This window comes from Rissa tridactyla, chromosome 6 (genome assembly GCF_028500815.1).
Source record: "Rissa tridactyla isolate bRisTri1 chromosome 6, bRisTri1.patW.cur.20221130, whole genome shotgun sequence".
Classification (NCBI taxonomy): domain Eukaryota; kingdom Metazoa; phylum Chordata; class Aves; order Charadriiformes; family Laridae; genus Rissa; species Rissa tridactyla.
This window is the reverse complement of record NC_071471.1, coordinates 24056522-24082787: the sequence shown is the minus strand read 5'-3', so window position 1 is coordinate 24082787 and position 26266 is coordinate 24056522. Positions and strand designations below refer to the sequence as shown.

At 38.1% G+C, this 26266-nt stretch overlaps 2 protein-coding genes across 13 annotated transcripts in view; one reads left to right on the top strand and one right to left on the bottom strand.

Moving 5' to 3' along the window:
- FBXO36 (F-box protein 36) overlaps positions 1-19740 on the bottom strand; it is a 28549-nt gene extending 8809 nt beyond the window's left edge. For 3 of the 4 annotated variants that reach the window (XR_008467092.1, XM_054206468.1, XM_054206469.1), the window contains exons 1-2: positions 19336-19740; positions 801-909 (exon numbers count right to left, since the gene is read on the bottom strand). Coding sequence is in view for 3 of the 4 variants with exons in the window: in XM_054206468.1 (XP_054062443.1) it covers positions 801-909; positions 19336-19431 (205 nt within the window). In the remaining variant the exon portion in view is untranslated. Of the gene's footprint in view, positions 1-800; positions 910-4425; positions 5308-19335 lie in introns of those variants that run through there. The other variant, XM_054206470.1, reaches the window with a different exon arrangement.
- Positions 19741-19782: 42 nt separating this feature from the next.
- The window catches only part of TRIP12 (thyroid hormone receptor interactor 12), a 79006-nt gene continuing 72522 nt past the window's right edge, over positions 19783-26266 (top strand). For 5 of the 9 annotated variants that reach the window (XM_054206465.1, XM_054206464.1, XM_054206462.1 and 2 more), the window contains exon 1: positions 19786-20012. The gene's annotated coding sequence lies outside the window, so the exon portion shown is untranslated. Of the gene's footprint in view, positions 20013-20241; positions 20260-23221; positions 23293-26266 lie in introns of those variants that run through there. The other 4 variants (XM_054206457.1, XM_054206467.1, XM_054206463.1 and 1 more) reach the window with 4 other exon arrangements.

Below are 26266 nucleotides of genomic sequence, written 5' to 3'. Positions count from 1 at the left end.
CTGATTGAAACTTTTTCCAGACACGTGAGCTCAGAATGTGCAGTCTTTCCATCAATGGAGCACTAACAGCAGTCACTTGCCGTCTCCCTACCCAACTGCCTAAGGAAGTGTTATTATTTCAATCAAATTAATTTCAAACTGGCCAGTTGCAAAAGTTATAATGGGGATCAGAAACACAAACCTGAACATAGAAATGCGGATCACGTTAACTCACCAAGGCTAAAAAAAAAAAATCTCAATTGTGCTGTAAGAAGTGTTAGATTTTAATAAGAAATGCATAGGAAATATGCGTTGGTCTTATTTCAGACCCTATATGAAGATACACTCAAGTTTACTCTTGAAACAGATATATTCTCTTGAGGAAAGTTTTACCCTCTCCCCTGCCACCTGAGATTCATATACTTCTTAGGAAAGTAGACCTCCTCTGCCTAGGTGTAAATAAGATAATGTCTCCCAAAGTTGTTGATACAGAAAACAGGACTTCATTTGGAAATGACAACTTTCAAGTTCATCATAAAAATAGGATAAATATAAAGTCCCATCTGTAACTGTTGCTAATACTTCTGTCATTGTCTTATAATGAAAGCATCAATGTTGCTGGGATTTATGCTATATTTACATTTACTGTCATGTTTTTTGTTTTTTCCAGTATTCATATACTAATTTATATTAATAAATTCGTACAAAAAAAGCCTGTTAGTCAAAGCAATCACATCTTTCATGAAAGTTACTACAGATCAATATCGTAGATTATTCCATTATATGCCACAGCAAATTTGTAATTATTATTGTCATCTTACTATGAAGAGATGAATCATCCAAAAAATCCTCCCAGGATTCCTTAATTTCTCCAGGTCTTGATTCACGAAATTTATTCCTAAGTGAGATTTTCCACCACCTGAAAACTACCTACAATTGTGGAAGAAGAAAAAGAAAAAAGGAAGAAGAAATAAGTACCAAGTACCATGAGATAAATACATTGGTAAGATTTAGGATTCTGGTTGTGTAAATATTACTACTATTCCCAAAACAAAGTTATCATAAAAAATCAGACCACAGTTACATTACCAGCTGCCCTACAACACGCTTCAAAGGACAATAAACATCTCCTAATGCACCTAGACAAGTGTGAAATGTTTTTATATACAAATAAAGAGTTCCCAACCCCTGCCTGCAAATTGCTGATAGAAATTAAAGCATGTTTAATGACATCTCCACTTGCAAAACTATAAACATTCTCTTTTTGTTTTTAATTTAGTCGCAGAAACACAATTCATCAGGCATTACATTATGTGGTTAAGTAGAAAAACCCATTCAACTGCTCAGGCATTCAAAAGTGGCAGTCTTATAAGTTAAACTGTCATTTTAATGTTTTGTTAAAATAAAAACTAATAGGACGGTTCAAAGCTCAGCACTTACACTGTCTGAAAACTCTGGAAAAAGCTTTCCAGAAGTACATGTTCAACTCACATTTTCAGAGTCAGAAAAAAAAAAAGAAAGCCCACATTACAAAGCATTCAACTGAGACAAAAGATTAACATGAATAGTAAATTATGGAGCTATGAAATGATGGAGAACTAGTGGCCCTGGCTACCAGTAATTTTCCCAGAGTTCTCTTAAAACACTAGTTATGTGCTTGAACAGTGTGTCAGTTTTTAATATTGACTTTTGTTGCTGTCAAAGCTGGGTCTACAGGAGAGGAAAGTCGTAATCACATCTCTTACTTCACACAAGTTGTTAGCAAAGATCACATTCCAAGCCAAAAGTAGGATTCAGTTGCTGTTGTAGGCAAGGTAAAAAAAAAAATATCTTGTAATCTTACTAATATTAGTCTGGTTTATTTCCTTCCATTTCATTGAGAAAAGTGAGCATTTTAAGTTGTTATATGTATAGGTGGATTCCTGACACACTGAGCAATAAAACTGAGAAATGAAAATATTAGTGAAGTGTGCATTTATAAACACACACTCTTGTATATACGAAATCCACTCCATAGATTCTTATTTTTTCTACTGTAGAAAAGGAAAATTAAAGGCAAGTCTTGAGTTAACTGTCAATAAGCCATAGAAGACTACTCACATGCACTGACTGAAGAACACAGGGTTAAATTTACCATGACAAATCTTAGATCTGACAAAAGTGGTTTATATCTCTCAACATGAAATTTAACTTTAGATCTCTCCGATATTTCAGTGCCAAAAGGTAGATTTTTAAGTTGAGAAGAATTAAGTATTTGTAATTCCCAATGAGTTTCATTCACTTTCATCATTAATTTTCAAATTAAAGCTCAGATTCCAGACAATCTGCTAAGGCAAGCCCACACCAATCATTTCTATATTTTTCAAGTCTTGCTTTTATCCTGTTGATATCTCATATACAATAATAGCAAATAAGTCTGAATAAAGGCTTAACACCTACATTTGAATGTCAAACATAGTCAGCTAAAATTTATCACTTTGATGTTTATTGTGGCTAATATGTCATTACAGGGGGTAATCGGAATTACTAAACCGTATTTCTGGTAGCATACATGCAAAATAGCTTCAATTAACTCCCAGACATATCTGCAATACTCTGTAAAATAACTCTCACTATGGGAATAAAAGAAAAAACATCCTACTCAGTTACATAAGTTCATCCTATTTTACAATGACACACAGAGTCTTTATTCCTCTGCAGTGAAAAAGTTGCTTCTTTGAAGGGGTAAAAACCCCATTCACCCAATCTGTATTCTAGAATTTAATATATGAAAAATAAACTACACCACTGAAACATTTTATAATAGCAGAGTCAACATTTCTGTATTGTACATGCATAGTACAGACCACCATGTTGCTAAAATAAGACCACTTAATACACTAGTGGTAATACGAGGATTCAGTGCAAAAGAGATTATAAATCACTTGTCATTCTGTTGCAGTGATGATCTTACTACCTGGGAAGGCTTTAGAACTCGGATGCTTGTAGCCCACCATGGGGATAATGGGACAGTGAATGCTGTACTGTATTTGCAAAAGCTCTTTTTCTCTCTAGCAATGTAGGGAGAATCAGCACGTAAAGCTACTTCCATTCTTATTTGTGGAAAACGCGAGGTGAAAATAAAGTCAGAACAAAACTGATAGGCAAATGGAGAAAGAAAAGACATCTTCCTACATGTTCCTCACCTTGCACACCCTTCAAAATGGTATGAAAGAATACAGTATATTATAAGGGAAAAAGATCATTGTTAAAGGAGAAAAGAAACCTCGTTAATATGCTTCGTCTTGGCCTTTTCATGTTATTGCAGGAAGTGACATTGCTCAAAACCAACAACAACAACAAATGGAAATGCCAAGTGTAACTGAAAGAGAAAATGGCCACCTTCCTCCAAAATCACTTACCAAAAATTATTAACAATGACTGTTGCTTTTCAACTTTTGAACTTTAATACCTAACAACATTCTTCAGAACAATTTTACGTATAACCTTATAGATTTAACTATACACGAATTTAGAAGTCTAATTCTTAAAAAAGCAGAACTATATTGCACAACAGATTACAATGTGTGGTGATCTGTTATAAAATATATTAATAAATACTTTTCAGTCTGGCATATAAAGTACAGTAAAATTCAGTATATACAGATAGCAGATGCTCGCCCAAATTCTGTACTGGTGTAAGCAATACAAACTTTTCACAGTAAGCATTCCATATATTTTTCGTTTAGTATTTTGTGTGTATGAGTGTATTTATCCATAATATAAGTTTATGTAGAAACAGATGTACAAGAACATATTTAATTCAAACACTTGAGTGTGCATATGTGTACATAGACTCTTGAATAAGATTTTATCTTCATAAAATCCAACTAATCCTAAAATGGAACACTAAGCGAATACTCTACAAATACTTCTGTCCTATTTTTAAAGCAATTACAGTATATGTTTTAACATGGTATGTGTTTTAACTTGGTTATAAAAATTTACTTTCTTGTAGCATTGTTGTACAATTATAAATTCCAAAGCATTTTAACACTAACTTCAAAAACTTCAAAAATTACAGAAATACATATTTCAGTAATGTCTTCTCTTCTTAACTGTTACACCAGGAAGCACACTGCAACAGAACTATCTGCTAGAATGGGAAGATCAGGCCAACATGCAGAGGCAAGGGAAAAGTAAAATATTCAAGTAATTATATTAAACCCCACCGTGTATTTTCTAAATATTATTCTTTGATTTAAAGTGGAACAAACTGACAATAGCACTATTCCATTTAGAAACTTCCTTACATACAAATACCCAGGACAAACTCCAGTTACCTTGGTAATTTGTTAGCACATGGTATTCCAAAGAAAAATATTGCATAGATTTTGTAATACCTATGCTTTTTGCATAGATTAAAAAGATGAAGAATGTAAAGTATTATAAGTGCATCGTGGTTACCATGGGCACATTTAATTCTCGACGTTATTTGGAGGTGCAAGTGTTAAAGCAATTCACCACCATGTTGCTTACTCCATTAGCATTTTTTTGTGTGAAAAGAGAGAAGAGGAAAGGATGATCAGAACCAAATCTAAACAGCAACAACCAGCCAAGGCTTCAAATAAAAAGTCATTGAAATTTTTTAAACAAATAAAACAACTAAAATACTTAAGTGAAAATTAGCAATGAATAAACTATTTTGGAAGTATCTATTGTCAAAATTAATCTGGACTGTAGATTACCAGAAGCATAGTACTATTTACATTGTATAAGAAAATAATATTTGAAGTTTGTCATGTGGTGAGCCACCTTTTAAGGATGCTGGGCTCAACCTTCCCTTAATTTAATCTATTTGGAAGTTACAGAAGTAGAGAGAAGTGTCACATGACAGACTCATGCTGTATAATGAGAAACCTCTGGGAGAAGCTGAAGACAGACAGCGTGAATTGTGAAGCCCTGTTATAAAGGCATATATGAGAAACTGCTTCCTTCTCCAATATACATTTTTAGGATTTCAAACTTCTCCAGACTCAGCTTTCTGCTTTGCTTAAAACTAGTAACTCAAAATATAATTTCTCAGATTACAGGTTATTTGGAGATGAATCTCCCCTATTTTTCTTTAAATTGTTGTACTTTAAATAGTTAAAACATTCATTGGAGAAGGAAGGTGACTCCAGAATCTAGAAATTAGTGCTTTCTGAGATTTAGGAGATCTAGATTCAAATATTTTCCTCTGTCCCAGGTGAACAGTTTAAATCCCCAGTCTTTCTTTTTGGCCTTGGATTTGTCACTGCAGTCCAAGCTCTCATTCCTCTGTGCAGTGAAGGAGCCGTTGTGTCTCTACTGAAAAAAGCAGTCACATTCTCACTTAGTCTTAGTGAGTTTACCTTTACTAAATCCCTTCTCCCAGGCTGTTTTATCCCATATTCCATTACTTTTCCACAGATTAGAAAAAAAATAAAAATCTCTGCTTTTGGCTGAGTTTTGTGAATTGGAGGAGACTATAAAAATTTATGCTGCCTTACTATTTGATTTCAATATTTCAGTATTCAAATGTTTCTATCCTTCATTTTATCTCATTTTCTCCTGCAGAATATTGTTGCATTTTTGCTACGATTTCAAATGAAAGCATTCAATTTTCATGCACCTCAGTATAGAAACCATCCATTTCACCCCCACATAAATCTTCACAAAATAAAAGTGGAATAACTATCAGCATTACTGAAACATCTTCCGGGAGAGAACTGTAAGACAGATGTTTCTGAAGCTATGATCTGTATACCTAAATATCTCACAGTTAATTGATCGCTTGAAGCCAGTATCAGCTAATATGTTGCCTAAGAATTTGTAAACCTAAGCTCAATTTCCAAGCCACAAAGAAGTCAAAGAAGCCTTCACTAGATAGATATATTTAATTCTGAAATTATTTGCACAGTGAAAACTACCAGCTCACCCGCTTCCTTCATCTTTCCAGTCCCTGTTAGTGTAGATGCAATTTTACTTATGGAAAAGCATTCCTCCTGTCATAGATTCTCCTACTCTTATTCTAACATAGATGCATCTAATTAAGAAGCTGGTACTACAGCACTGTAAACTTTTTCATGCTGTTGCAGCTACATCCCCACTACAGCTTTGACTGCATAAATAATAAAGGAAAATTTGAATAGGACAATAGAAATCTTTAGGCTTAGACAGAGCTATGCTCATTTTGCAAGTGAATGAAGCTTAGGCTTCTAGGTCACTTTGAAAAATGCAAAATAGGTACCTTAAAATTTTACTCACTTTTCACCAAGAAGAGGCAACCGTATCTAAACTATGGAAACAAGTAGCACTAACCATGCACAAGCATTTGCAAAAGAACTAAAATAAAATGTTAAATAACTTTATAAAGAGCTTGAGTGAAACTATCCTTATGCACTGACACTGATGAAGTGAAAGCAAATGCTATTTTGATCCCTGTGGGATAAGCTGTTGAAGAACAGTAACACACATGGGCAATTGTTTCATGTAAGGCTACTAATGGCATACTGTGATTAACTTAAAAGCAAGAATGCAGATCTTGTGGAACTGAAGAACCTGTTAAGTCTCCCTTTTTTCCTGCTGCCTCCAAAACCAGTTAGATTCTCGACAATGAAAAGATATCCTTTGTTTAAATAAATATTCCCACTGTGCCTTCATACAGCGTAACAAGCAACATATAGGTGTCTCACAGGATGTTGTGAAACAGTAAAGAAATCAATAGTTACAGAGACGACATTTAACAAATATTACCAAATATTCATACCAAGATCTTGGCACAGTTACAAATCAACTTTTTTTCTAATAATTTCCTCACTGTCTCTACACAAAAGAAAATGGCAGTCACTCTCATGTTTAAGTTAGTTAATGATGGCTGCCCAAAAATCAAGAAGCTCTTTCATATCTATTCCTTGCAGTAAGCGGGGTTTTTTTTTGTAGCAGGACATAAGCCCTGCAAGCAGAGAGGCATCTTTTGCCACTTTTATGTAATTCCATCAGCATCTCAATCTGTGAACACTGAGATTTCCCTTTTGTGGCTTACTACTTGATTTTGCAGAGCCCTACTATTATGTTGTATGGAGCTCTTTGGCAAGTATGATCACCTGAGGACACTTACCTGAAAATCCTGACTTTTGCCCAACCGTGTTTCTATAACATGTATAGACAAGGTAAATGCTCAGCTGGCTATTTCAGTCTTTTGTAAATATAAGAACATGGAGAAGAGCCAGCAGAGGATCACAGTGTTTAGCTTGACCTAGAGTGTAAAAAGAAGAATTCACAAGGAATTCACCATCCATCATGAAAAACAGTTATTTCCAGCTTCCTTATTCCATTTAAGAGTGAGATTTAAAATCAAAACTCTTAATATGTGTTTTTAAGTCTGCCTTATTTTGGAGATTTTGGGTTACTTTAATAAACATCAGAGATGAAAAGCAATTGCAATCATTCATTGCTATTGAAGATGTGTATCTTCCATTTTATCTTCCAAGTAACAACAGAAAACCAGCTTAATTTGGTAATTGGGCTTTAAGATCATAAACATGAATAGTTTAATAAAAACAACATGCTCCAAAACTACTGCTAAAATATTTATCTAAACACTTTAGATAAAGCAAAAGAAAATACCGTTTGCACTAAACCATTAGCTCCACATCATACAATTTCACTGGTACTATCCTGAAAGTGATTAACGCTCATATCTGATTAAATAATTTTATCAATTACCATGAAAACCAGAATAATAGAAGACTCCTTATAACACATTGTGGTTTTAGATCCATCTCCTTAACCTGATCATTCTGCTATTACAGAATTTAAAAAATGAATTATGTTTTGATGGACATACTGGTGAATCTTGTAAGATGTTCAGACAAAAACCAATATGGTATAAGACGGGTGGAAAGACACTAAAATAAATCAATATGGAAATATTTAACTCTGCTTTTCCCAATGGATATTGCTGTGAAAATAGTTGTAACTGAAGGGGATAAAATACAGTAAGTTAAACAATCTAACCAGCAAGACCACTCTCCCTCCTAATTACACTACATCAATAAAAAGACTTAATACGTCCACCAATTGAGGTAAGTCTCCAACTGTGCCAGACTAGTGAGCAGGCAAGTTTTTATTGCTACTATACAGTCACTTCTTAAATATTCTTTTACTTTCTGACCAGCTACTCAGGGACAATGTCCCACCTGTCCTCTGACTAATTAATTAGTATCAGTAGTTACTTGTATATATTTGTGCCTTTTGCCATTTGTAACAGGTTTCTATTAAAAAAAAAATCAGCACTCTAAAGTTTTAGATAGTAATCAATAAACACAAGTGTACATAAATATGGATGTTCATGTTTGCATAAGAAAAGTAGTTCTTGTAAGTTAGCAGCAATTTAAAGAGAAGACTCATTTATCTAGATTAAATGTTCATCTTCATAGTTCACTGGTATTTCTTATTCTTGATATACTCAATATATTTCACATGTAATAAAACTCTTCAGTTTATTGAACTATATAGAATACACTTGAGTTAAAACTAGAACATTTATAATGCCCTTAAAAATTAAGCTCTGCATGCGTGTGTGTGCATGACGACCAAAGGCTTCCACTTAAAGCATCTGAAAAGCATTTTAGTAAAATACAGGAGGAAGATAGAATAAAAAGCTTGGAAAAAAGAACTGTCTTTTCCTTTGGGGAATGCAGTAGTTCTGTTTGAGAAAGAAATCTGCTTCCTCTCAGTTACATACCTGGTTTATTCCTATATTAGCATCTTTCCTCTTTGGTTTTCCCAGAGCTTGCAGGGGAAAATAAAAAAGGCAAGAAAATAAGAAAAAAAAAAGCTAAAGATCTCTATCGCAGATGCTTACAGCACAGGTGCTTTGGAGGCTAACTTCTAGCTTTATAGAGGCTTGTGTACACAGATCAGAGAAAACAATACTAGAGCAGAAGAGTGAGAGACAATGCAGAAGGGAGGGGGGTATGTGCTGAGGGGAAAGCAACACTATCAGAGGGAATAAAAAATTACTCTTGAGGATCAGAGTCTTCAATTATGAGCATGATACTTGCCATTTATTAACGTGATTAAACAGGCAGACCTAGATAAGACCGCCACAAAGAGATTATTCCACTATTTAACAGAACAAAGGATGCTAGCTAAGTGCAAGACATAACATTCCTTTCTAGATGGATAAGATACTGACAGGTTTCACTTGAAACCATTTCTTCTAGTTTTGTCCTCCCTGCTTCAGTGTCAAGGTCTCCTTGTTACAATTTGAGGTCTAGTCAATGCTTTAAACTTCTTCTGTGGTTCTCCCCCCCCACGTTTGGGTTTTTTCCTCCTTTTTTTTCCTTCATTACAGTAAAAAAAACCCGACAGAACAGTCAGACTCTCTCCTATGTGTATAAAAAGTCCTAAGTACAGCAGTGTTACAATGAAAAGTCCTTTTCTAGGGAATCAACGTCTCCTTTAGCAGGGTTTGTGCATATAACTGTCAATCCTTTTTATTGCAGATGAAGTCTTAGTCCCTCCTTGGATACTTCTTATCATCCTGATTTGTATACATCTGCAACCAGTCTAATCTAATATCTGCTGAAAACTGTTTTCCTATGTTCTTATGTGGTCAGCTCATTTTCAGCGCTGACATCTCTTACTGTAAATTTGGAGAAATGTCTATTGTGCTGGCCCCTAAAATCTCATCACAGTTTTTAAGAACAGACTAACACTCTCAATGTGTTTTTCAAAGTTCCCTTGCTGTCTATTTACAGCTTTAATTCCACCTGATCAAATGACAGGAACACTAAAGAATCCATCACATTGTGCAGGTATTCTGATATACTCAATTCCTACCTGTGTCTCCACTTTTCAGAAAAAGCTGTCGTGAACAAGTGTGCCCTTTTTCACTATCAGTTATCAACTCAGTACTACAGGTAGCATGCTCTCTGAAAAGTTTGTTTGTTTTTTTTTTCCTTTCTGATTCTTCAAAGACTAGTTTTGTCCAGTCCAATTTTAATTACTTGTTTTACATCAAACTTAACACTTGTTACCTGTATGTTTCGGTAAACTGCATAGGAGGGAAAAACTACACAATTCAGCTGTAGCACCAACTTAGCAAGTGCTGAAATCTATCCTTTCATTATCAGTTGTCATAACTTGATGTGCATGTATATTAAATACACACATTGCATTTTCTGTCACAAGTATCTGCTTGCTCTTTTGATGCTTTCCAGGTACACAGCTTCTCTTGCCTGCAGTCCCCATCTGTTGTCATTCCTTTCACTTTATTGTTCACTATCATCCTCTTGTGTTATTTAGAACTCTAGATTCAGACATGCTCCTAGGCTTCTGCTTCTACAATATCATTTTGCCTTTTTCAACACATGATTTTGATAATTTTACTGTGCACTAGTGTTCTTTCTTCTAGTTACTACATTTACACTGCTTGCACCCAGTGCACAATTTTAATCTAATTTAGTGAAGTCCATCCAAAAGCTCCAGGCACTTTTACTTTGGTTTAATTTAGGCTTATTTCAGCTTAACACAAATTGATTTAGTTTATACCCAATCAAAATCAAGTAAATCTTTATAGTAAGCATCATAGAGGAGTTTGGACCAGCTTTAGCAAGTTTGTTTAAAAACAAATTTTAAATTACACTGGTGCACCTTCAGATAAGAGTTCTCGTAGCCTACCACACCTTAAGATAAAAATCCTGATCCTTTTCTAGCATTGCCTTCTACTCTTCTTTCTTTCTTCCTTCCTTCCCTTGAACACATTATGGAGTGCATTTAATTGATTTTTGATAAATGAACAAACTATAAATATATGGTACACCTAGTCAAGTAAATGTATCTGATGGTTCTTCATGATGAATGCTGCTGTGTATGTGGAAAACGAAATAAGGAAAATTGCTCTTGGTTAATAAAGGCAACAGAAAAGAAGAAATACTTATTTTCCCAACTTGAAGCAGGAAGAAGGGAAACAAGATAACAGATAGGAACACAAACTTACCTTTGGTAACACAAACTTACCTTTGGTAACACAAAAGTAGAATTACTTTTGATGTTTCCCAAGACAGAGCAACAGGGATAAGGGGATGTACTACCTAAAGTAAGGCAAGTGAAGAATGTAACTAAATCTTTCTCTGGAAGAACAAGCACTGATAATAATGAACACGTAAACAACAGATACTCGGGTACAGTAGGAAACATTTACTTACTTAAGGAGAAGACAGTGGTGATTGCTTACCTTGAGAAACTTTTACACCTTCATCACCTGAAAATCACTTTTGGCAGGGAGAACTAGATCGAGCATACCTTTGAAGAAAGCCACAAGTATTAAAGCCATGCATGAAACTTAAAATGGGAGCTTAAACATTGCAATTCAGTGCGATACTACTGTCTGTATACTAAGGACAAGAGGAGAAAAACCAGCCTAGACAAAAGAGAAAATTCATCTCTAGGCTACCAGTGACACATAAAACCAGATTAATAGTAAATAATGGTAATGGAGAAGTAGTTAGTTCTCTGTTTTTAAGAATTTAAGAAATTACTTTCTTAACTTTAACATACCTTAATTGAAATTGACACGAGAATATTACAATGCATCTTCTAATAACAGCTCAGTCACTACTGAAAAAGGAATTTTATAAGCCCACATAACAGTACTGAATTATTGTAGGCTCACAAACAACTGAACTTCACATGTAATAACCACCTAAGGACTCAATATCGGTTATATCTCTAATTTCAAATCATAAATGAATGTTTCATAGGGTTATGCATTTAGTAATGTTTGTGGGGAAAAAACAACAATGAAACAACAACCCAAAACCCAGGAGATTAAGTCTTTTGGGAAGGAAAAACCCCACCATTTATATTGCTATATGTGATGCCTTCTGAAGAGAAACCTTAATCCACCAATAAGGAAAGCCCTGAAGTGCCAACACTGCTTCAGCAACATATCATAAATTGCATTTCAGTTGTTAAAAGTCCAAATTTTCCTATGTCAGTTGTATTCTCATGCTGGATTACATCTTCAATACTGCAGCATGACCAAAGAATTCCCAGATGTTCCCTGATGGGTAAGACCTAGCAACTGCATTCATCCAGAGGTGGTGCATTACGGAAAAAGTAAGAGACACGATCAGGCATAAAAACTATAAGACAACACCACAACATTGCTAAACCAACATATTTTAGCTTCAGACAGAAACACGTGACAACAATATTCATTTTTTTCCAATACAGCATTATTTCCCCAAAGAAACTGTTTCTATTTTCTAAGCAGTTCTAATGTTTACTTAGATATTTGAAGTAGAGACAACAAAAAAGCAAAGGAGATTTCCCTATGTATTTTAGGCTTAATAAACATTCTCGTGATAATAATTTCTTAATATTGTGTGATACCATTACCATGAAAGCGTTCAGTTATTTTGAAAATACACTTTTTCAGCATAACAGAGCATTTCTTGGGCTGGAACAAAATGGCTTCCTTCTCCTGAAGTCATCAAACTATGCTTGAAACGATTCTAATTTAAGACAATACCACCAAGTTGCTAGTTTTATGCGATAAAGTCCCCCTATAAATACAGCTTATAACAAAACTATCTTTTTTCAAATCCCCTTTAGAGAAAATTTTGTGCTCTTTTTCTTTGTGAAGAACTGAAATTCTCATTTCAAATATCAAAGACGACTCTTGAATATAATTGGTCCAGCCAGGCAATAACTAGTATGGCATCCTTCAGGTTTCAAATGCAAATAAAATGACTTTGAAAAAGGTTCATCTCTCACAGATCCTTACTTAAAATCAGACTTATCTTGCAAAGAATTGTTTTGTATAACATGAAATTAATTTCAGCTTAATTACTATAATAACATCTGTTGATTTTTTCCCCCCAATCCATCTGGCTTAAGCACTTCAAATGGCATCTTCTGTCAATCAAATAGGTTATATATCAAATGTCATCATTAAGACTTAAAAACAAGCCCAAGATACAAAGGCAACACTTAGTTAACCTTATAGTACCATTTTTCAAAAGGAAGGAACTATCCTTGCAGGTTTCAACAGAGCCTGAAGGTACTCACAACTGAAAAACAACCAGACCACAACCAGTAAAACAATCCCTTACTAATATCTCCTGAAATTGAAATTTTATTTACAATGCTAAGGTTATCTTTTTTAAAAAAAAAAAATAAAATCTAGGGTTTATAGAGATCTGAAATGGAATCAGGCTGTTTATTGAAAAGAGATTTTTTAAAATGTTTTTTAAGATTTAAGTGCTGTAGGTTCAGAATTTTTACTTACAACTAAAAAGCCAGAAAACAACTTTATTTTTGAAATGAAAAGAATTATTTACAGGATCTTTTAAGAAAATATTGTAGTTCTCAGTATCCAAAATAATACACTGTGCTCAGAATATATTGATTTAATCAGAAACTGATTGAAGATGTAGAAGTGGACACTAAACAATAGGAGCAATGATGGGTGAAGAACAGGAACAGTCATCAGAACTGTTTGCCTAGTTACCTACACTATTTGCTCGTCTAGATGTCCTGTATGTATTTGTTAGAGAATCCAGTTGCTGATCTCTGAACAAACATACAATTCTGCAGTTACATATTTGATAAAATTCAATTATCCCGACTGTTATATGAGCAGATCACATATGGAATATTGCACAGAACTACATTAGTTTTGTATACACGATGCCTGCCTTTTACGGGTAAGTAGCTAAACATTTTACTAACATGACAAAATCCTCTGATTAGTGCTGCATTCATTAAATGGTGACAGATGCTCGTATTAATTACATGTTGAGTGAATCATTTCCCCATTGCGTTTCTTTTGTTACCAGCCTCATCTTTCTAGTTATGAGCCTGTCCTATAAGCAGATTAAGCACCAGACTTTTTTTTCGGGGGGCGGAGGGGGGGGGCGAAACAGGAGGGTGTCTATATTCCTTGTTTGACCAAAATGCGCAAACGACCTTTTCTACACTACCCCACCATCTGGATTCCTCTCTTGCACTTTTCAAAACCTGTACTTATAATCTGTTAGACAATTTATAAGAAATTTTATTTTGAAAGGTTATTTGTGTGGCTGTCTCAAGATATGTTTAATGTTGGAACTCATAGGATTTATTGCTTGTTTTGTAAAAACAGATAATGTCTATTGTTGTTTGTGACAAACCTTGCTAAATTGTAACTGGCATATCAAATATTAATTTGGCATTTCAAGAGTGATTGAAAAACATGTACAGTGAAAGGTAGATGGAAAGGCATATGCTAAAGAGGTTGCCGACCTTGATGTCAGTCTTGGGAAAAAAAAGATTCCCATTCTACATGGTATTACGTGCACTCACACAAGACAAAAGCTAACTACTGTTCCCATGAATTCTAGCAGGATTACTAGTAGACATTTTATGGTCAAGCATGTTTTTCTATTTAGTATGTTGATACTGATATGTACATCAACTTCTCCTTCATAACAACTCAAAGCATTCCTGGGGAAAGTGGAGGGGAGGGGACAGAAACTGAAAAGTACAAATGGCAAAGTCACTCATTTAGAAATAATTTCTGCTATAAACCAAAAGGCTATAAATTGAAAGTTGACAGAAGAGAAAAAAACATTGGTATAGTAATTCTTCAAAGGGTGATCAAGAGTCACTAATGTGATTTTGGTAGAGAAAGTTAAATACAATCCTAAAATTTAAATCACATAGAATTTTCCAGAAAATGCAGGGAATTAAGTATGCCTTTGCATATGGCACTCGTAAGACTTACTATTGTTAAGAACAAAAGTTCTAATGGGAAGAAATGCAGTGTAAAGATACTAAAGTGGCCAGGAAGTAGAGAGTCTGTTTCACAAGTGGAGACTGAAAAAACAAAACAAACCCTGACAAGAGGGCATATTTATTAAATATATATAACGTTTTATATATATACAAATCTACATACCTGTATACACACATATATAACATTGCTACCTACACACAATAGCAGTATTCAAGCTAAAAGATACCCCCACACAAAATAAGTTGTAAACTATTCTGTATGACTGCATTTCTAACCATGAGAGAAGTGATGATCTGGGGAAATTATTCTGTGTGAAGGAGCAAGGCAAAAAAAGCCTCACTACCTTTGAAACACATCAAGTCCCATTTATGCTATGAAGATCTATTATACATCTGGATGAAAGCAGGGACTAGGACTTGGTGACCTGAAGTCATCTCCTTCAGCCTACAGTATTTCAGCCTATATTTCTGCAGTGGGATTGGTAGATGCCTACACAGGGGAAACACGTGGGATAGTTTCCCTGCATTTGTAAAGTTATGATTGCAGCCTTGAAATAGCTACTTGGAAAAAATAGTCTTTTAACTTATTGTTTGAAAGATCTCTCCTTCTACACAATCCCACTGGTTGAACTGCATTCCATGAATACTCACTTATGCATCTGTACCTCTATACAGTCTACTTTTAGAAGAGTTATTTGCAATGAGTTACAAGGCTCTCCCCTTCTCCTTATGCTTCCTCCTTGAAGTATCTTACACAGAAACTAGTTGGTAATCTTCCCTTCCTAACTTCTCAATGGCAATGCATGCTTGCTACTGAGTAGTCAATACCTTTGTTTATAAAGTCCTAATTAATGGCTCTAATTTTGAAATGTAATTGAAATTGAATTTGTATCTGGGATGGAAGCTGTCTCTTGTTGCAAAATAAAAGGTTACCATCAGGGTCTCCTTGTCATTTTTTGTACACAAATGCACCCACACAAGTGGGTGTATTTCTAGCTGTTTGTTTTTTTTTTTAAACTACTGTTGCATTCGATTGGCAAGAGGAGTTCAAAGTAGCTTCTGTTTTTGACTGCTTCCAATATCTTGTTTGCCTACAGAAGGCCTTACTTCCCTTTTTCCAGGTGTTTTAGTCTCTCTAGATCTGAGCTAAACACAAACAAGCATGCTGAAGTACACCTTGCTATTATTACGATTGACAACATTGAAAGTAATAAATAAATATTTTCCAGTTTATTTTTGCAGTAATAAAGTAATTCACATGCTTACAGCTGAGGATGTATGCTCCTGTGGTGTCACACCCTAGGTACTCTTTTTGTCTGTCTTGTACTCTTTATTTTATTGTCCTATACTTAGCTTCAGCAAAATTCTTAGTGTATGCTTAACTCTGCTCTCAGAGCTGTCCTTTCTTTTAATTTACAGGAATTCCAGTTCATTTATATTTAGTTATACAATAGTGTGGGCCTGTATTGATCCTGACACCGTAGAAGACTTCAAAAATGCCTTCTGGAGAACATCCCTAACATATCAGGTTGCATGATGGAAGAGAGATGTCGATTCACATGGCTTGTTTGAACACAAAGCCTGCTACCATGGACTTGCTTTCCCACAGATATGACCATTGTCCAACTAAATTTTTTGCCCTAACCAATTCTTAAGACCTTCTGTACGTGTACAGGATTTCTGGTTCTATAGACAGTTTGACCTGATAGCCAGCTGATACCTGAAAACCCTGATCATCACCACAGGTACATGCACTCTGGAGCTGTGCAAGACATGCCCAGTAAATTAATAACTTCATCCTCAAGGAGATGAATTTACTGCTCATGTAAAGCCCAAGTAGACCATTCAAAGTAGGGCAATGCTCACAGAAATATGGGAGCCTTCGTACAAATCCACCATGCAGCCACAAACTCCCTTTTTGTTTTTAAAGAACAAAGAAGAATGGGACTATTGAAAGTAGCAAATTTCAGCATTCATGTAACTATGTGCAAGGTTGGAGGCTTAGACTGTAAAGTCTTTCAGGCAATGACTATTATTAGGAGACTGCAAAATAGCATACTGGGAACGTGAACCAACAACTAGGCCTCCTAAGATGCTAACACATTATGACTAAATACATTTTACATGATACATAACTTGGCACATCGGTGATGCCTATATATTTGATTACTATTTTTGACACAGATCTCTTCTTAGGGGACTCCATAGCCTGCAGAAAGGCTAACTAATCCATAAGTTTTATGTGTACAGCAGTTAAAATCTCAGAGATTACTTACATGAAGTTAGTTGTTTTCAGCAATAGTGAATTCAAATCTGATTGAACTGGGAAGTTTTGCTGGAATCAGATACATCAGCTTCAAAGGATATAGTGATATGTTGAAATACGTATGTTCACTGCATCATGCTCAAACGATCTTACCGTCATAAAATCAAAACAAAATTTTTCAAATAAACCAAACCAGTTCTTTTTCAATGACACTAACTTCCTGGTAACGCTTTTGTACAATAAACATTTACAGAATAATTTTAACTTACTTGCACTGACAGTTACAAAGCTTTTTGCACAGTTTATGTTAACTGACTTTGGCTTGTTTTAAGGATATATTTGGGCAGCTGAAAACAAAACGCAAAAATAGATATCTGAGGTATTTGACAGGAAACTGATACGAGAACCAAAAAAAATGAAGATAATATTAATACGGAACATCTTATTTTTATTATCCGAGTGCAAAAATGAACGGTAAAAACGCCCTAACACTCAATTACATATACCATGAAGAAGCATGGCACTGACATGATTCCCCTGAGGTCAATGGGACAGGCCCATTACAAGACCTTAGCTACAGAAAAGCACGTATTTCCCAGCTATTGTGCAGCACCATAATTAGTCTCAATTTTGGTGGAACTCAAAGCTCCCTAAGGTTGCCTTGTCAGTTCTATCTTAATTTTATTATTTTTTTTTAAAGAATGAAACCAAAACCCCTTCTGAAACTGCTAAAGACACTGGTGATTTAAAAAGAAAATCTTGGCACTGGAGAGACCAAAAGAAGTTCCATATAACACGCAGAAGAAAGATCATTTGGAATTGCAGCTGAACTTCAGTTTGTCACCTCCCCCTCTCTCTAATTTCTCAATTACAAACCTGACAATCCTCTCATCCCTGGAAGAATATACGTTCACTATTTTGGTTTACTTTGGGAAAACAAACCAGAAACTTCCTCCGAGTTTCAAAATATGTTGTTTTTCTTGTTCTGGTGAGACATTTTAAAAACTTTCTCAGAAAAATTTTTGAAACTTCACAACTTCTAAATCAGTCTGTTCAGCCTGAGACAAGCATCTATATTCATCTCCTATTCATACAAAGTCAACCCAATCAAAAATAGGTCAAAATGAAACAAAAATTATAGATTTGCATTTTTATTTCATAACCTTACCAACTCATAATCAGGTTTGTTAAATCTCTTTTGTTTACTATCAAATATTCATCACTGATGATTATTATTAGTTTTTTCTGAAGAACGTTCATAGAGCACATTTTGCTGCATATTTCAGAAAAAGTTCAAAAAAATCTCCTTTAAGATATTTAGGATTGCTCATTTCCCTGATTGGAAAACCAGTTACGTACAGACATAAGGCAGGACACCTAAACATCTTCAGGTACCACATGGAAAATATACACAATCTTCCCATTCCCAGATGGCCAATTTAAGTTTATTTTCCTGGAATGAGATGCTAGACTGTTGTTTCCCCTCGCCTTAAGTGAGTGCAGCTAAACTTGTCTTTCCTTAGAGAAATACTGTGATGTTACTTAAGGATTTGTTATTTATTTACTTTAAGCGTTAGCATCTCATTTATTTGTGAGGCATTTCTGAGAGTAGACTTAAGTTTGTTTTAAGGTTACAAAGTCACAGATGTGTATGTACTTCTTCCCAAGGCTACTAACTCACTGTTTTAAAGACTTAAGTTTGTTTTAAGGTTACAAAAATCACAGTTGTGTACATATTTTTTCCCAAGGCTACTAACTCACCGTTTTGAAGGATCTTGAGCAGCCTGGTCTAGCGGGAGGTGTCCCTGCCCATGACAGGGGGCTTGGAACTAGATGATCTTTAAGGTCCCTTCCAACCCATCCTATGATTCTATGATCGGGTTTTTGCTGCCTTCCTCTGATCCTCACCCAGAGCCGCTTCCCACAGGCCTGGGATGCTCTAGGTAGAAGGAATCTCCCCCACACAGAGGCTCCTCGTCCAGACAGGCTTTCGCCTATGCCAGGTATTAACGCTTTTCGGTAGCAAAACCTTACCTGCTCCCCGGCTACTAACCGACACCACATCCCAAGGCCGCAGCAAGGCGTTCCCAGCCCTCAGGAGGCCGAACCAGCAGCGCTGACTGGTGGCTACCCGGGTGACAGGTGACACCTGCCCTTCCCCGACACAGCCCCTCTGCTCCCCACGGGGCCCTCACTACGGCCGCCGCTGCCTCAGGAGCCGGGGCAGGCCCCAGCTGCCTTCCCTCACGGGCGTGAGGTGAGGGGGAAGAGAGCGGCGGGGCAAGCCCCCTGGCACCCACCTCCCGCCGGGTGACGAGCAGCTGGCAGAAGTCCTTGCTGGGGGCCGGGGCCTGCCGGCGCGTCTCGAACACCTCCTCTCCTAGCAGCGACGCCATTTTGGGACGCTGGAAGGCAGTGTCTATGGCAACCAGGAAGAGGCAGACATCACACGGGGTCACCGGCAGCCCAGCCCCCTCTTAAAGGGGCAGGGCCGGTGGCAGCGCGGTGGCCGGGCAGGGTCTTCTCCCCCGCCACTGGCAGAGCCCCGCTCCCCCGCCGAGCTCCGCCTCTCCTCCCGCGCCCCCCGCCCGCACCCGCGGGGAGACGCTCAGCTCGGACCCAGGGGTGACGACCCCGGCGGAGGGATACCGAAAGCCGACCGTCGACCCCTCCGAGCGCAGAGAGCCGTGCGCGCAGACGGCCGCGGCGGGGGCTGCGCGGGGGGCGGCAGGCGGGGCGGGGGCCGCCTGTCGGGCCGGGGGAGGCGCGCAGGCCCCGGCGGGGCCCCGGCGCCGGGAGAAAGTAGTCCCGCAGCCTCCCCCTCGCGCCGCTGGAAGGGGTTCGGCGGCGGAGGCGGCGGGCGAGGCGCTGCTCGGTGCTGCGGCTTCAGCTGATAATTGAAGGGAAGAGAAGGCGGCTGCTGCCGGGAGGAGGGGAGGCACGGAGCGTCTGCGGAGGCCGCATCGGGACAAACTAGGTACCTGGGGCCTCTCCGCTCTCTCTGGGGGCGCTGGGGAGGCGGGCGCGGGGCGGCGTGGCGCTGGGCCCCTCGGTAGCCTCTGGGCCGGGCCTGTTGTGTCATCCCCGGCATTAACTGAGCTGCCCTTCGTGGCGGCCCGGGGCAGGGGGAGGGGAGCGGAGCAGCGCCATCCCGGAGCATTGTTGCGGATGGGGGGCGGGAGGGGGGAGCGGTGGGGAAACGGGGCCGACACGACGTCGCGCTGGTGAGTGTGTGTGGGGGCCCCGGAGGTGTATAATGGGGCGAGGGGAGGGGGCCCTTGCTGAGGAGTGAAGGGGGTGGAAACGGAGCCGACAAAATGGCCAGGCAGTCACCGGAGCCCGCTCTAGGGACATCCCCTCTCCCCCCCCGGTGCCGGGCAGGGCTGCCGCCCGCCGCCTCGCCTCGCCCGGGCCGCCCGGCGGGTGGGGGCAGCGCGGCCTCCCCGCGCCGGGCCCTGGGTCGCAGCCGATACAAAAGGGCAGTGTCAGTGTTGACACCGCCGTGCCGAGCTGTATGCCCTTCCCCGCCGTCTCCCTCCCCCACTCCGGTTGGCCCCCTTTTCCCTAATGGCTCCCTCCTTTTTTTTTAATTTTTTTTTTTGTTTCCTTGGTTTTTTTCCCCTCCCCGAAAGAGCTATCGAATATTTTAAAGGAAAAAATAGAAACTCCTCTTTCCCTCCCCCTGCCCGGCTCGATAAAAAAATGCTAAATAATCGGCCGACGTCCATATTTCACAAGCGTTTTTTTTTTGGGGGGGGAGAAGGTGGGAAGAGAATGGAGGCGCCTGTAGGGCCGGAGTTACAGCGCCGGCTGCCCACGGGAGGGGTTTATTTTCGCAGTTAATGTTTTAGAGCCCATGTTTTTGTTGCTTTCACAGTCGAGAAGCAAGTTGCCCGGTCCTCGCGTTCGCTTGCATAATGCGCCGTACTTGGAGGCTGATCAAACGCTGGGTTCTGCCTTTCCTGCCTGGCTCTTCCTCCTTCCCCTTCCCCGACGGGGTTTGGGGGGGGGGGGGGGGGGGGCGAGCCCGGGGAGTGGGACAAGTTGCGAGGGGCCGGTGGCATCGCCGCCCCCCACCAGCCTCCCCCGGTACCGCTGTGGTGGGCTGGGGCTGACAAACAAACCGATACCGGGGCTCTCGCCAGACCTGTAGGCCCGTCTTCCTGCTGTTCAACTTTTTTATTGTTCCCCCTTCTCTTCCCCCCCACCCCCCGCCCCTTTCCGAGTGCACTGGCTTTCTCGACAGCCAGGGGTTTTCACAGAACGGGAGTCCGAAAGTCTAGACTGTGAACCGGAAAATAATAGGGGAAAGAATGGAAAGTTATGTCAAGGGCTTTGGGGGAAAAACATCGACGTATCGAACAAAGGTCCTGCCTGTATTGGAGAGAGAGGCCTGCATGTGAGGCCCGATTGTGTCGCATTTACACACGGGGAAGAAATGAGTGCTTGGTACTGGCCTAAATTTATTCTCCAAATCTGGCATGCAACTTGGGAACATTTTTAGAGTGTGTGCAGTTTGTTTTGAGGGTGGTTTTATTATGTGTAGCAATCCAATAATAATTTTAATTTGAAATATTTTTTTTTCCAAAAGACTGTTGAGGTTTTTCTTTTCCTTTCTGCATTGTTCAGCAGAAATAATATTGATCCAGAGGTTCTAACACCATAACACAAAACTTAAACTGTGGAAGTTATCCTGTTTGAGTTATGTATTGTGTGTGTTTTGAATATTGAGCTTCCTGGTGCTTTAAAGGCTGTCAGAGGAGTTGAGTAGTTATCACCTGACAAATATGAAGTACATCCTTCATAATGAGAAAAAAAAGAAGAATTCTAATGACTTTAATTTTACAAGCTTTTTTTAGGGAGACTGACACTGTGGATGTATTTTCTTTGTAAGACTTTAAAAGCTGGCAAGCACTGCTGTGATTACTTCTGTTTATCTCTGGTATATTCTCTCCAGTTTTCTCTCTCTTTCTTCCCTCCCACCACCAAGACTAGACTTCTGATTGTACAGGAGTGTGTTTTTGGTATTTGATTTGATGCTCAAACAGTTTCACGAGGTTTAAGTTTTCCATTGCATTAAAAGTTTTAAAATCTAGCTTATTTTTTATGTATATAAAAATATGTGTAATGAACATGAAAGCAGTACTTGAAGAATAACTGTGTACCTTTCTATTGTTTGGTAGCCTATTTAATAAATATTGAGAGGAATGAAATGTGTTTATGAAAATATTAGTATTTCAGGTTTTGCAGCAAATATTTTTAACAATGTTATATTTCAACTAAGAAATTTAAAAGCAGTCTTCTGGTAAGTAAATACTGTAAATAGTACTTCTAGTTTTCAGAAACATACATGTTTTTAACTTGTAATAGTTTCTATATTTGTAAAATGTAGCTGATTGTGAATGTCTTGATTCTGTATATACACTGATTTTGATCTTAAAATGGAAGGGTATTTTTAATTTTTATTGTTTGGTGTATCCTGTTGTTCTAGTAGCAATAGAGGTAATCTGTTTTGTTTTTTTTAATTTATTTCGCTCCTAGGGTGCCTGTGAAAAAATTGGGAGTAGTAAGCTTAAATTGACAACTTTAATTCTGACTGTTCTTCGGTCTCCAGTTGGCTCCATAGGTAGGAGCCTAAACAGGTCTTAGCTGTTAGCAGAAAAATTGTAGGTCATCCACAGTGTGGCATTACTACTTATTAATATAGCAGATCTACTGTGGTAGGAGTGCCGACCTGTTGAGTAAGAGGCTTATGAAAATGGAGTCTTTTGATGTCTTGCAAAAGTTGTTCAGGCCAAACTGACCATTAGGGAAACAACCTGTATCTTTCCAGTAAATGAATAATCAGAACTGTCATTCTCAGTCAGGAATCATGCACAAGTTCATTTTTTTTCTTTTTATATTTCACTTTGACTGTCTTCAAACCCAGAATGCAAATATTGTAGAAGAAAATTGTAATGAAAACTTGTTCTTAAATAATCTCTAAATTTGAGGCCCCAAGCTATAGGCAACAAAGACACTGCAGTCCTCCTGCAGCCATTTAGCAAAAACGTAATACAGTTGACTTTAATGTCATGAATGAAGCCATAATGAATTTTTGTGTGGGTCCTTACATCACTGATAAGTACAGTTATTTACTTTGAGACAATCCAGGAAGGTAACCTGACTAAATTATTTTGTTTCTAGGCAATGAAGCCGAAGCACAAGAAAGAGAGTTATTGTTTGACTAACCTACATGTTTGTATTTAGTTTGCAATGTAAGTGAATCTCAGAAATGTCTGTGTTAATCTTACATTTATAGGCCATGCTGTATTTTCTAACAAGCTAATTAGCATCATGTAGAACCCTTCTCATCGCAGGTCTGTCTTCTGTCACACTGAGACTAAATTATTGTGACAAAGTATAATCAAATCCCAAAGTTGTACAACATGGTGTACTACCACACTGTCAAAAACTTAACCTGCAGTGTTTCTGGGGTCTTCTGTTGGCCTGTTGGATGATCTGTGTCCTGTTCATCACCTGCCAAATTAGTAATGCTACCTGTAAAACACTTTGTGGACTCTGTGACATTGTTAATAGGGGAAACTTTTCATCAAGCTGTCACTGCCTCATTCAGTACTGACTCTGAAGGTAGTAGTACGTCTGAATTTTTTGGTAGGGTAATAGATTACCTTTGGGTCAGTGGGTTTATATTTCTGAAGAAGTAATACTTTGAATTTCCTCTTAATATTTTAATCTATATATAGTATCATAGCAGATTTATGGCAGTATATGAACCAACTTCTTGCTGAGCATTTTTCTAGCGAAGTTTTAATTTGGGACATGGGGTTGGTAACTGCAAAACAAAGTCACATTAAAGCTTTCTTTTTTCCTTCCTGATTTTTTTTTTCAATTTATATGAAATAATATGTTTCTCAAGGAGCAAAACTATTTTCAGACTTCTCACTGGTGATCAAGTATGACAACATGCTTGTATGTAGCTGCTTGTATCAGGCTATCTTTTTTTAACAAAATGATTAAAATGTGAATTCAGCAGTTTTCTGTAAACAGAAAATTTCTAGCCACATATGATATCAAGTGTACAGTCAGGTTGAAGGACAACACTACGTCAACTAGCTTCTCTACTGCGTGCTTTCAGATAACAGTGATGGTTACTTTAGTGTGAAGGTTAGTTTTGAAGAGCAATTGTTCTCCTTATCCTGCTGTGTGATAAAATTTTTCTCATCAAGTTGGTAGAATCTAACTGTGTAACTATGCAGTGATATTCTCCTTTAATTCTGTCTGGCAGCCAGGGTTCGAGCACACATAACCAATCTGTTTACTCTCACTGTCTATAATAAGGCTTGTCTTGCAATGTACTTACTGTTGCCAGTCTTACTTGACTCATGAACATACTCAGTACAAATATGGCATAAAACTGCCATGTATAAGAGCAATAGATAGTCAACTTTTGAAGTGAAGACGTCTAGGTAGGAAGAACTGGAAAAGTTAAGTGTACATCAAGAAAGTTAATCACAGTGATCTAATACTGGACTTCAATATTAAAGATGCCTGAGAAGTACTAGCAATGGTTTTCAAGCCATAGTTGCCTTCAGTTGCTCCAAAAAAGCCTCTCTTGTCATGATTCATATAGTAAGCCAGTTCGGAAAGGACCTAAGGAGGTCACTTGGCCCTGCTCACCACTTGACTTTACTCTTGAATGAATGTTTTTTCATTGATCACTGTACTGATAAAATAGCTCCATCTTCTTGTTTGTTTTTTTTTTTTCCCCCCCTTTCCAATCACTAAAAACCAACAAGAAACTTACAAACATATGTGTGGAGTGGGAACTGGAAGGATTCTATAATGCGTAGAAGTACAGTGCTGTCTCATGGAGCAGTGGGGAGATCAGTTTCTCAGTGTTTTCTGAATGGTCTGGTCTGTTTTGTGATGGTGTCCACAATAAAGCGCACATGCTGAACTGCAAAGATTTGACCTTCTTAAAAGGTATGAAAGGGTCTGAGTCATCTCTTGGAATGTGAACCTTGTGTTGCAGGGAGCAATTTGGTATTTCAAAGTGGAAGCTGAGGTCCCTGGTACATCTTGAACAAGAAGGCTTTTTTAAGATCTGAAAGGGAAGGTGTGTTTCATGTTTATTCTGCTTTCAGAGTAACTTGTTACTGACAACCCTTGTTTTATTGCGTAACATCCAAATAAGTAAACTTAGCATAGAAAAGGGCAACTACTTGATAGACTTTTGTAAAGGTGGAAATGAAGGAACACAAACATTCTTTTTCTGATGTACATATGTTATTCAGGGGCAAAGGTGTTAAACTTTCAGAAAGCTATCTAGTCACAAGACGGGCATTAGACTCAATACCAGCAATGTGCATCTTCATCAGACTTGTGACTGGCAACTATTGTGTGTTTAAAGCATGGTTAATATCAATTGTTATTAATGCAGAGCGGTAAATGTAATGAAGAATTTCTACTTTGATTGATTTTTAGGGGTAGTTCCTAAAGGTAAAACCATTAGGGAAAAACAGGCCTGAGACAAACCTTCGTAGGTCATCTGGCACATGCTTGTGCTCCAAGGTAGCTAGGTCTAGCCTTAATGCTTTCTTTGCTTTTAGAAAGCAAAGATGTGCTGTTTTATTCTCCCTCATGTTACTCCATGTCTAACTTCTGTCTTATTTGCCTTGCTATGAGCTCGTTGTTGTTTCTTAGCCACTCTGGATAGGGGAAATGATCTTCTTTCTGTACTGTGGGCTTTTATGTGCTTGGGGTCTGTTCTGTACCTCCTCTCTTAGTCCAGTACTGTTTAGATGTTGAAGTAAGTACAGGTAAATAAATACAGAAATCAAAAATACGCTTATGTAGTATCTTCTGAGTTGAAAACATTATTTTTTTTTTTAGGAGCAATATTAATGAGTTGAGGCACCAAAAAAGGGAAGATGTAAACAATGCATAGTAACACTAGTGATGGTGAACTTCAATGTCCCCTATGCTGGCCCCAAAGAAAAGGAAAAAGAAAACTGCACACACACTCGCCCTCCCAAACAATCAAGGGACTTACACTAAATGTCCTTGATGCTGTTACAGTGATTAGATGCTTACTTCAACTTCTGGAGTTAGTGAGGAAAAGCTGCCTTTACATCATATACCTTTGTGGAATATGAATCTGTGGTAGATGTCTATTTTTGGACAAGGTAATATTGTAAGATGTGGTTAACATCAGGGCTAGAAGATGGC